Genomic DNA, 13,085 nt, shown 5'->3' on the forward strand with positions numbered 1-13,085 from the left:
AGTGAAAATACATCGCGGAGCAAAGAGGACACTGACAACACGTCAACAGACAAGACAGAGCAGGTTACTTATGATATTAAACAAAGTCCCAGCTTTCAAATTGTGTAATTTTTTAAGAAATTTGAACAATAAATACCGTTTTGTGGCTCTTTAATGTGTCGTGACAGATTGCTGTAGCGCCTCAGCTCAAGCAGCTTGTGAACTGATCATCTCTTCCTACTAGTTCATTTATAGCATCAAATAAACATGAATGAACATGAAAAGGAATGTTGTTTCAAATGCAGAAAGATGTCAGTACACACCATTTTTCAAGTTCAAATTCACCGAGGTTAATCTTCTAACTCATGACTGCTTGTCGGAAAAAATGGCGGATTCAGTGTTATGATTGGTTAGATCGCTTGTCAATCAAACTCCCGGTGAAGGGTCAATTGCTTCTCAAAACTAGTCCAAAACTAGCCCAATCGCGTTCGGTGGGGTATCCCGGTAAAAATCGTATTCAACTCACGGAGTTGCAAAAAACAACCCGCGACAACAGTGAAAAAGTAACCCAATTGTCGCGGTCGCAAATTGCACACAGAGTGCTGTCATATGGAAGTAAACACGGCATTAAAGTAGGCGATTACGCGTTTATTTATAGTGTGATCTGCCGAGGAAGCCCGCGAAATTATGCGTAGGCAATATGAAAAATAAAGACAATTATGTGACAAAAGAGAGCAGAGTTTTGAAACTTTTATGATACGAGCCCCTCATGTTTTGCTTGTATTATAGAGCTGTCTCTGTAATATTTACGAGTTCTGACATATCACTGCCCTTCGACAAACTACCTTTCGTAACTGTCTTGATTACGTTGGGTATGTAAAATCATTGAATAGACTCCCATGAGCGCAGAATCGTGACGAATGTTGATCTCAAGTGACGTAAAATTCAGAAATGACTGTTCACACTGCAGTCGCATTACAAAACATCTGACCTGTATCGGATTTAGTACCACATATTGAAGTGGCACAAATTGGAATTGAAAAGATCAGATTCCATGTGCTTTGTTGTTCACACTGTCATGGGGAAAACAGATGTAGGCTAAGTCACATGTGGGCAAAACCCTCCCCCCCAAAAAAACCCAGATTTGGGCCACATTTGGAGGTTACACACAAACAGGTAACAGACAAAACAGATGCAAATACATGATAAAAACACCAGTTTTTACATTTTGTAAAAAATTTTTATACTTAAGTTAACTAATGTTGATTTTGTTGTATATAAATATACAAAACATTAGTTTACAGCAAGACCTGTGCATTTGCAGTATCCTGACCTCTCACTGCCTGTAATCTGATTTGTTTCACAACAGCACTCTTGTAAGCAAGTGCGTGAGAGAGACTGAAAGAAACGTTTGTGAATGCGGGCCAATCTAACTCACTGATGTCACGTGAAATTTAACAGAGGCACAAGACAAAGTCCGATTTCTCTACATGCAACTCTTGCACTCACTGTTTGCAGATTTAAGACAAATGATAGTTATACAGACGGCGATAACTGGGAATCAACAACATAAAACTTTCTGGAAGCATCTGTTTGTGGATCTAGGCAGCTGAGATTCTTCTGTTGATGTGAGTGGAACCAAACTATCTATCTTAACTAAACTAACTCTCTGAATATACATCTGGATTTAAAAGGCCATCATGGTGTCGTCTGGTACTTCACTGATTGCGGTTACGCTACTTTCAATGATGCCAATTGTGAAAGGAAGACAAGAAAGTGAAACTCAACAAAAAGGCTTCTCTGTACACACAACTAAGACTCATACCATGATGTTTAACATCCCAAACACCGAACGAAATGAAATACATGAGAGCTTGGATGATGTTTCTCTAGATGAGTCTTTAAACGTGCTCAAGAGTCTAGAATTTTATGCTAGTGCTGATGATTTTTCAAGAAGCACTGTGGCTGAATCAAGTGATATGCATTCAGCAGCTGATTCCACAACAACTAGATCTGCATGTAATGAAATGAATTGCAAAGATGATAATATTGTCCACAAGGAGCCAGAGATGGCTATTACTGGGTATGAGGACTTGAATAAGGTGGGATGTGATGGTGAATGCATAATTAATTCATTGTCTAACACCTCTGACGGCCTGGATGATACGGCTAGTGAAGATCCAGTGGTCATCACACATCTCGGGCGAGTTCAAGGCCGTACTTTGGACAAAGCTCACGTGTTTTATGGGATTCCATATGCCGACCCTCCTGTGGGAGAAAAACGCTGGACTCCACCTTCACCCGTGTCACCTTGGTCGTACACGTATAATGCCACATTTCCCCGTCCCGCGTGCATGCAGGTGTGTGCTGGAGAGTTCTCTCGGCTGTGTCCTCCTATGGTAAGCAACATTCTAATCATAACACATTTTAAAACCATCCACCTATTAAAATACAGCACATTTAGACATTATAAGCATCACATGCATATTTTTAATGTCATGAAGGATGGCTTTCCTGGTGCACCCATAAAATATCCAATTCATCCTGCACTGTTTGTGCAATATGAATTTTTATTTAATAAAATTCAGGCAATCAACCAATCAGTGCAAGAGGAAGCTTGTATATAAAGCCGTCTCTCACCTCTGTCCCGTGACAAGTTTCACAGCATCCCTCCACCACCCCATCACCTCACTCTTAGCTGGTTTCTATCCCAGTTAAGGAGGGGGAGTACTCTGGATTTGGGCCAAATTCCGAGCTTGGAGCCCTCCCCCGGACAGCATACCAAATATGCATAAATTACTATATAAATTACTATATTTGATATCATGTGCAAACTCGTGAAATGGATATAGGGACCCAAAAATAAGCTCTTTTGACTTGGGTCTGTAAGCAACGACCTAGCAATGCCCTGGCAACCATATTGCAAAGTGCTAAGAAACACTCAGAACACTTTAGCAACCACATAAACCCTGCCAACCACCTAGCAACGCTCTAGAAACCATTTGCAACATGTAGAAACACTCAGAACACGTCAGCAACTGCATAACACCATAGGAACCATGCTTAAAACACTTTAGCAACCACATAGCAATGCCCTATCAATCACATATCAATATGATAAAAAAGCCGTAGATGACTTTAGCACCCACATAGCAATGCCCTGGCAACTACATAGAAACCACACTGCAACATGCTAAAAACACTCAGAACACATAAGCAATCACATAACAACACCCTGACAACAATCTAACAATGCCCTAGCAACCACATTCCAACATGCTAAAAGAGTCACAACACTTTAGCAACCACATAGCAACACCATGGCAACTACCTAGGAAGCCACACTGCAACATGCTAAAAAACATTCAAAACACTTAAGCAACCACATAGTAACACCCTGACAACAATCTAGCAATGCCCTAGCAACCACATTCCAACATGCTAAAAGAGTCACAACACTTTAGCAACCACATAGCAACACCCTGGCAATTCAATCCAATTCACATTTATTTGTATAGCGCTTTTCACGATACATATCATTTCAAAGCAGCTTTACAGAGAATGCATGTCAACATTACAATTTAAAGAATGCAGTTAGCAAATAATGTAATAATTTAGGCAATTAATTTACAATCACTGTTAGCAGTTCAACTGAACATTAAAGCAATGAGCTCCTGAAAAATGAATTACATTAACAATAATTAGGATATAGAAATTTGGGAATGTGCATGTTGATCCAGATGATTGCGTCTTCTGAAGTCCTCGCAGGAGTTGGCGCTGTCTCTTCATAGGTGTTGGTCATCTGAGGTCTTCTTAAGAGGCTGGATCCAAACTGAAGCTGAAGTCAACTACCTAGGAATCCACACTGCAACATGCTAAAAAACATTCAAAACACTTAAGCAACCACATAGCAACACCCTGACAACAATCTAGCAATGCCCTAGCAACCACATTCCAACATGCTAAAAAAAGAGTCAGAACATTTTAGCAACCACATAGCAGTGCCCTGGCAACTACCTATAAACCACACTGCAACACACTAAAAACACTCAGAACACTTTGCAACCACATAACAAGACCCTGACAACAATCTAGCAATGCCCTAGCAACCACATTCCAACATGCTAAGAAAGACTCAGAACACTTTAGCAACCACATAAACCCTGCCAACCACCTAGTAATGCTCTAGAAACCATTTGCAATGTGTAGAAACACTCAGAACACACCAGCAACTGCATAACAACACCATAGGAACCATGCTTAAAACACTTTAGCAACCACATAGCAATGCCCTAGCAATCACATATCAATATGATAAGAAAGACGTAGATGACTTTTGCACCCACATAGCAATGCCCTGGCAACTACATTGAAGCCACACTGCAACATGCTAAAAACACTCAGAACACATAAGCAATCACATAACAACACCCTGACAACAATCTAGCAATGCCCTAGCAACCACATTCCAACATGCTAAGAAGACTCAGAACACTTTAGCAACCACATAGCCACACCCCGGCAACTACCTAGAAGCCATACTGCAACATGCTAAAAACACTCAGAACACTTATGCAACCACATAGTAACACCCTGTCAACAATCTAGCAATGCCCTAGCAACCATATTCCAACATGCTAAAAGAGTCACAACACTTTAGCAACCACATAGCAACACCCTGGCAACTACCTAGAAAGCCACACTGCAACATGCTAAAAAACATTCAAAACACTTAAGCAACCACATAGCAACACCCTGACAACAATCTAGCAATGCCCTAGCAACCACATTCCAACATGCTAAAAAAGAGTCAGAACATTTTAGCAACCACATAGCAGTGCCCTGGCAACTACCTATAAACCACACTGCAACACACTAAAAACACTCAGAACACTTTGCAACCACATAACAAGACCCTGACAACAATCTAGCAATGCCCTAGCAACCACATTCCAACATGCTAAGAAAGACTCAGAACACTTTAGCAACCACATATCACAGCAGCACATATCTTTATGGGTTTGTGTATTAATCTAAAAAAAGGTTTCTTACTGCCGGTGTGAATGTGAATCTGCATTTACTGTTCACAGGTTAGCGAGGACTGCCTGTATCTAAATGTGTTTGTACCTGTGAGCGTCAACCTGTCGTTGCCAATAGTAACAGCACTTCCAGTGATGGTGTGGATTCATGGTGGCGACTTCATCGCTGGCTCGGCCTCTAAACCTCTGTATGATGGCCGCTTCATCAGTAACTATAGCAACACAGTGGTTGTAAACATGGAATATCGTCTTGGTTAGTAAAAAAGCATTACATTTTCCATATTGGTGTGTGTGCTGACATCTGAATGAGCAAATTTGTAAGATGTTGTGGTCAATTTTTAGGTGCATTTGGCTTCTTAGTCACAGGCAAAGATCCTGAGAGCTCTGCAGTGGGGAATTATGGGATTCTAGACCAGCAGGCAGCATTGCGCTGGGTCCAAGAAAATATTGCTGCTTTTGGAGGAGACCCAAATAAGGTATCAGAGCGGGTGGGGTGGGTGGATGAATGACGACAGTGTGGACATCTAATTACTGTATATATATATTTGCGTGTGTGTAGGTCACACTGTTTGGCGAGAGCGCTGGAGCCCAATCAGTGTGTCTTCATCTGATGATGGAGAGCAGTGAGTCCTTGTTTAGACATGCAGCAATACAGAGTTTACCATTCTCTTTGCCACTGAAAACCAGGTAAAGCACGCATAAAACACTCTTAAACTCTTTCCCAAAACCCTGTCAGCTGCCTTGTGGCCTGGAGCCAATACATTTGACCTTAACATATTGCTAACTTAGAAAACATACAGCACACACAGAAATATAGTGTAAAATAATTCATTTAGATTCATCTGGATTATTTTCATACAATTTTTAATCAAAATATTTCTCACCTCTTCCACCATCTTGGATTTATTGTTTGGTGCAATGCATTCTGGGATTGCCTTCCCTGTGAAGAATAAATACAGAGCAGCCTTTGAGAATATGGGCAAATCAAAGTATCTTAGTGCAATTCTACTTAACTTTTGCATCATTTGCATGTCTATGATGTCATGAACTCCTCCTCCATAGGCAGCTTACTAGGTTTTGGAACGGTGAATTTCACCAAGTACAACATGATCAACCAATCAGATTTGAGGTTAACAGTTTATGTCATGTTCAGGCTCACAACCAGTGTCAGGTGCTTCTACATCATTTCCCTCTGATTTTAGGCATACGTTATGAGTAGGGTTAGGTTTAGGAGTAGGCATAGGGTTTGGGCTAAATTATCAGACAGGGATGTTGTTCCAGGATTAACAAAATATGTTGACCCAGGAATATGTCTTACTTGGCAAAATCATGGTGACCGATTTGGAACAGAGCCTCAGCCTCCTAAGACAACAGAGAAATTATGATGAAACTGATAATAATGTTGTGTATTATGTTTTAGATGGGATGCTGTGAAATTGGGCTGGGATTTTGCTAAACTAACTAATTGCTCAGCATTTGATCTGCCCTGCCTGCGCTCTCTCAGTTCACATGCTGTACTCAACGCACAGGCTAAATCAGGTACACATACAGTGTCATTGTTAACTAAAACTATTAAAAATCATTTTCATTCATTTAAATAAAGCTGAAATAAAGTAAAATATAAAATATTAAATGAAAAACGTAAACTTAAATTAGAAATGTTGCTTTGGAAACTGACTGAGAAAACAGTTCAGTTGAAGCAGGTTTCTAGTTAACTAAAATTAAAACCATTAAAAAAAACTTGAAATAAAATAAACCTTAAAGGTGCTAAAGAGGATGTTTTGTTTTATACATTTTTGCAATTTACTAACTGATAAAAGACTATTTATTAGGTGCACTGAAAGGAATAACATTAATATACATCATCTGTGCACGAGGTAGGGCCTTAAAAACATCAGCCGATCATCGCGTAAACGATTGGCCCTCTGGCTTGTCAATCACTGCCATGACGTTCCTTGTGAGAGATGTGTGCGGCTGTGCGCTCCAGTAACTTTCCACACTCCACAGGCGCCGCATGCAATGTTTTTGTCAGGAGACAGGAGTAACAACTGCAGATTATGAGTTACCTGCGGTGAGTCCGACATAATGAATCCACTAACAGCGAATGCCGGTGGTAAACACTTGTGTTCCAATACTCGTGCACGAGTTTTGGGAGGCATTCCCTCGAAATGAGCTGTGAAGGAGGGGGGTTGTTCTTACGCATGCGCTCATTTCAAAAACTCACTAACAGTCTTTGGTTTCTCAGTTGACAAAAAGATCCTCTTTAGCACCTTTAACCGAAAATGCAATAAAATGTAATAAACGTAAACTTATTTTATTTTAGCTTATAGTTGCCAAAGAAATATTTCTCATTTTCATTTAGTACTAAAATTGCTAAAACTGAAATAAAAATGAATAAAAACTACATATTTAATAATAATAATAAAACTAAAATTAAACACATTAAAATGAAAATGAAAAAAAGTTATTAAAAAACTAATTCAAAAGTACTAAAATTACTTCAAAATAAGTAATTCACTAATAAAATGAATTGGAATAAAAATAAATTCAAGCTAAATAGAAATATTAAAAAAACAAAAACAAAAATGACAAAAGCACAAAAAAAATACAAAAACTTGAACTAAAATGAAATACTGAAAATATAAAAATAAAAGCTAATTCAAAATATTAGTAAATGCTATAATAGTATTTATAAAAAGGTTAGTTCCTGTCCTTAATTCTGATTGGTCAATAGCTGTGTTTTTTTACAATAAAATACGGCTATGACCGCTTCACCCAACGGTTCTGTGTATCACTACACAACACCCTTAGCAACCACTCTTAGCAACATAAACTGTATGTTCTCAATTGATATTGTTCATTGAAGCTTACTGTATTATGTAGAAGAGTGTTGTGAGAAAGAGATTGAGTGAGTGAGTTTATTACCTGCATTCAGATTTAACATTTTCCTTCAGGTCAGTCCTATGTTCATAATAAAAAAATCTATTTAAATGTCCGCTGCAATATCTTGTCCTTTTAACAGTTAAGGGGTTTTCCTGTGACTGACAGCGCTAGTCAAAGCATTTGTCAGTTGCGTCTTGTTCCGTGTTCACAACAATTCAGTCTTTTCAATGTAAAAGTCTTCGCTACTGGACTGACACACTCATAAAGACAGTCTTTGCCACCATTAATGGCGTAATAATGTAAATTCTGTTGCCGTTCACGGTCAGGGACTATTTTTTCCGGCGGAAGGAAGGCTTTTAGTGAAAGTTTACTTCATGAAAGTTGTTGATACATATTTTTAGCTTTAATATTTGTATTGTGTGATAACCGTTTTCTAAAAGCAATAAGGTACAAGAGGCTGTGCTGTATCGTGAATAAGTCACGGCTGAAGGGCGTCGTTAAGCACGACGTGAACCCCTTCACCCGTGACTTATACACGATACAGCACAGCCTCTTGTACCTTATTGCTTACATAAATAATACTGAAATAACACTGACTCATACTGGACATGTTACATATGGACTAATACAGACACAAAATTGAGGGGTTTGTATAATCCTGATTGGGTTTATTTTGCTTTTATCCCTCTTAATACACAACTATTTGCCAAATAAATAAATGAACATTAAATATTAATTTATTCTGAACTTATTATTTATTATGTGATCAAAAGCGTATACAGAGTGATATATGGTTATTTGGGATGACATTCAAATATACAATTTAGTGAAAATGATATAAAAATGCATAATGTTCCGATTGGCCAATTAGAATCAAGGATTCCAGGGAGCCATGTAATAAATGCATATATCAGACAAATATCAGACATTTATCATGCACAAACACTGAAATAATTCAATTAAAATCTAATTCTGTGTTTTGAAGGTTCTAAGATCATCAACCCCTTCCATTTCCTGGAGGTCTTTGAGACATGGGGGCCATTCATTGATGGAGAGCTGATCCAGGAACAGCCAATCACAGCCTTCCAAACAGGCCGCTGGCAGAGTTACAAGCCTATTATACTAGGTTTCTGATACTTTCTACATATACTCCGACAACAACATCAGCATATTCTAGGTTAAATACAAGATAAGCTGTGATATCTTATTACTATAAGGAATAACTGCTGTGGGACAAATTGAATGTTTACCTCGTAGTTAACCTGGAATATTTTGTAAGATTTGCATTGTTTACCTTTGTGAGTTTTCACCTGGTCTGCACTGTAGGTACAACCTCTGAGGAAGGCGTGATCTTTGCGTATGGCGTTTTCAACCAGTCCGTGTCGATGCTGGAATGTGTGCTCTACACTGTCGCCATTTTTAAGCAACATGCGCTCAGAATTCTGCACAAATACATTCCTTTCTACCGAAACCAGGACAGAAGAGTAATGCTTTCACAGGTAAGACTTCAGCATCCTACAGACATAAACAACTGCAAGACAAACAGCACAAGATATAGGTTAGGTATTATGCGCTCTTATAATTTTATTAATGAAGGAATGGGCCTTTTTTTGCAGATTGTGACGGATTATGTGTTTCTGTGTCCGGCTCGATTGTCTGCTCGTTCTGGAGTAAGAGCTGGCGGATCTGTTTGGTTGTATGTATTCGACCACGCTCCATCAGATCCCAACATATGGGCGGGGCTTCCGTTCTGCTACAATCACACCTGCCATGGGGCAGAACTTCCTTTTCTGTTTGACTCCGCCCCCAGCACAAACTTCACACTTACACCTCAAGAGAGCCTTTTGGCCAATCGAATGGCATGCTACTGGGGAACGTTTGCCCACACGGGGGACCCAAATTCTCAAAGTGAACAGACGCACTTCTGCAGAAAGCAGAGGCTTGCTGTTTGGCCACGGTACACGGCTACAGAGGGCTGGCCCATCCTGAACCTGACTCTACAGTCACACCCACAACACGGGGACAGGGACCATTTCTGTGACTTCTGGGATCGTCTGGACATCTATTGAGGGGAGGAGGTTGAGCTGGGTGAAAGACACACAAGATCGTGGTTCTGACCACATCTAACTATATCTAATAACTAACAAATTTGACAAATCTATTCATACATATATAATCATTGACAGACTCAAGAATGTTATACGTTTTAACCGGTGTTTTGTTTTGCTCTATCCTCTGCCTTTCCGCGTTCGTCAATACGTCATGCGTCGGGTCAGAGTTCACCTTTTGGTCGGAACTCGACTTGTCTCTTGTGACTTTACTGGAAGCTAGTGATTATAGCACATAAAGTTATAAATATGGATATTTTTCTTACAAAAATGCATCGCTTAGCTACAGAAGGCCTTTATTAACCCTCTGGAGCCGTATGGATTACTTTTATGATGGATGGATGGATGGATGGATGCACTTTTTTGGGCTTCAAAATCCAAGTTACTATTCACTCCCATTATAAAGCTTGGAACAGCAAGGATATTTTTTAATATAACTCTGATTGTGTTTGGCTGAAAGAAGAAAGTCATATACACTTAGGATATCTAATATGAAAATATAATTTTCATCCCTTTAAAGGTTCCTACGGAAGAGGATTAGGGCCAAGCAATAATAAAAAAATAAAACTATCTTGAGATTAAAGTTGTTAAATTTCGAGAAAAAACTCGTTAAATTTCAAGAAAAAAGTCGAGATAAAATGTTGAGAATAAACTAATTAAATTACGAGAAAAAAGTTGTTAAATTAATAGAACAAATTCGTTAAATTTCGAGAAAAAAGTCGAGATAAAATGTTGAGAATAATGTCATTAAATTACGAGAAAAAAGTTGTTAAATTACGAGAACAAATTCGTTAAATTATGAGAAAAATGTTGTTAAATTATGAGAAAAAAGTTGAGATAAAATGTTGAGAATAAATTACGAATTCTCATAATTTAATGACTTTTTTCTTGTAATTTAATGACTTTATTCTCATAATTTAATGAATTTATTCTCAACATTTTATCTCGACTTTTTTCTCAAAATTTAACGACATTTTTCTCATAATTTAACGAATTTGTTCTCGTAATTTAATGACTTTTTTCTCGTAATTTAATGACTTTATTCTCAACATTTTATCTCAACTTTTTTCTCGAAATGTAACAAGTTTTTTTCTCATAATTTAATGACTTTATTCTCAACATTTTATCTCAACTTTTTTCTTGAAATTTAACGAGTTTTTTCTCGTAATTTAATGAGTTTATTCTCAACATTTTATCTCGACTTTTTTCTCGAAATTTAATGAGTTTTTTCACGAAATTTAACAACTTTAATCTCGAGATGGTTTATTTTTTTATTATTGCTTGGCCCTAATCCTCTTCCGTAGGTTCCTACATGCATCCAAGGTCAAAAAACACCTCAGTTTTCATATAATACCCCTCCTAACCGCTAGTCTACTCTGCTCTGATTTGTCAGAACGCTCAGTCTGTTATGATTGGTCAACCGCTTACAGCACGTGTCGGTAAATAAACGCCTATTACCATATCTGAATTTTAGCTCCGGAGGCTTCCTTAGTGTTTGGTACACTGTGATACGAACAGTAACAATGGTGTCAGTTTTTCCGTATCAGTTAGAGCTCAAGTCCTCATCCTTTTGAACTCCATGTCAACAACACGAACCAAACTCTTTCAGGCCTCAGCTACAACTAGTGTTTGAAGGCGGGTCAAAGTAGACGTTGTTCGCGGGCAGCCAGTGAAGCTCATAGGCTGGCATTATGCAAATATGATACATTTTTACGTGGGTATGTAACAGGAAGTGAGACTGAAATTGCTGACGACTCGTTTCAGCAGTTCAGAATCGATTCTTTCTTTTAGGAGACAATAACTTTATTTGTCATGCACATAAGCATAACAGGGGCACTTTATAACTTATTCCTCTGATGATGTGAAGTATTTGAGTAAATGTAATTAGTTACTGTACTTAAGTATCTTTTCAGCAACTTTGTAGTTTTACTGAGTATCAAAGATATTAGCAACTTTTACTCTCTTCTTGACTACATTTTTAAACAAGTAAATGTACTTTTTACTCCAATAAATTTGTGATGAGCAATGCAATTACACATTACAATTTGCAAGGCACCTAACTTTTTCTGCAGCAGTTTGTTTCTTTGTTTCATTTTACTCACCCAGACTTGTCAAAAAAGGCTACTTTACGTGAATGCGAGTGGATTAGCAGGTAGTTCTAAATCGCAGGTGTTTGATTAATGAGATGAGGTCATGACTGCAGCTGGTGATGAGGCAGAAACCAGCACATCCAGTGCAAGTAGACTTGGACTATTTAATTTTACTTAAAATTATTTTATTTATCCACTATATTGACCACATCTTGTTGAAGGATATTGGTTTACTTATGGCCATTTGTGCACTTAAGCTTAACTGAGACATTTATAGACGTTTAAGAGGCTGTTGTGTCGACCTTGATTTATTACAATATTGAGGTGTTCAGTTTTATTTTGATTTTAGAAAATAAATGTGATTGCTCTCCTCACAAACTGTTTTTTATTTTCACTGGCATGTCTCGCAGGTGTTGAGATGTTCAGTATGAGTAAAATACTTAAGTACTGTTAAAATCAGATACTCTAAGACTTTTACTCAAGTCGTATTGGACCTGGTGACCTGTAACTTGTAATGGAGTCCTTTTCAACGCAAGGCATCTGTACTTTTACTCAAGTATGGTTTTCAGGTACTCTTTATACCTCTGGATGACAAAGCTGAATTTTCAGCATCGTTAATCCAGTCTTTACATGATCCTTCAGAAATCATTCTAAAATGCTGATTTGGTGATCAACATTTCTTATTATCAATGTTGAAAGCAGTGCTGCTTAATATTTTTGTAGAAACCATGATACATTTTTCTGGATTCTTTGATGACTAAAAAAAAAAGCCTTTTCAATAGAAATAAGAAAATTTTATAACATAATTGTCTTTACTGTCACTTTTGATCAATTTAATGTGTCCTTGCTGAATAAAAGTATTAATTTCTTTCCAGAATAATCTTACTGACCACAAACTTTTGATTGGTACAGTAAATTGTGCTACTTTTATTGACTTAAATAAAAAAAATTGTTTATACAGCATCAGCCAACAATGATTTCAAACT

The 13,085-nt window shown here is 37.9% G+C and overlaps 1 protein-coding gene across 1 annotated transcript; it reads left to right on the forward strand.

Annotated features, from left to right (window-relative positions):
- Positions 1 to 1,270: 1,270 nt before the first annotated feature.
- On the forward strand, positions 1,271 to 10,365 carry si:dkey-30c15.17 (crystal protein). The gene is made up of 8 exons (XM_048169377.1): positions 1,271 to 2,378; positions 5,070 to 5,271; positions 5,361 to 5,494; positions 5,578 to 5,705; positions 6,439 to 6,557; positions 8,887 to 9,027; positions 9,228 to 9,400; positions 9,518 to 10,365. The coding sequence occupies exons 1-8, from the start codon at positions 1,680 to 1,682 to the stop codon at positions 9,968 to 9,970; spliced, it is 2,049 nt and encodes a 682-aa protein (XP_048025334.1). The 5' UTR covers positions 1,271 to 1,679; the 3' UTR covers positions 9,971 to 10,365.
- The last annotated feature ends 2,720 nt before the right edge of the window (positions 10,366 to 13,085 follow it).

This window comes from Megalobrama amblycephala, linkage group LG19 (genome assembly GCF_018812025.1).
Source record: "Megalobrama amblycephala isolate DHTTF-2021 linkage group LG19, ASM1881202v1, whole genome shotgun sequence".
NCBI classification, from domain to species: Eukaryota; Metazoa; Chordata; class Actinopteri; order Cypriniformes; family Xenocyprididae; genus Megalobrama; species Megalobrama amblycephala.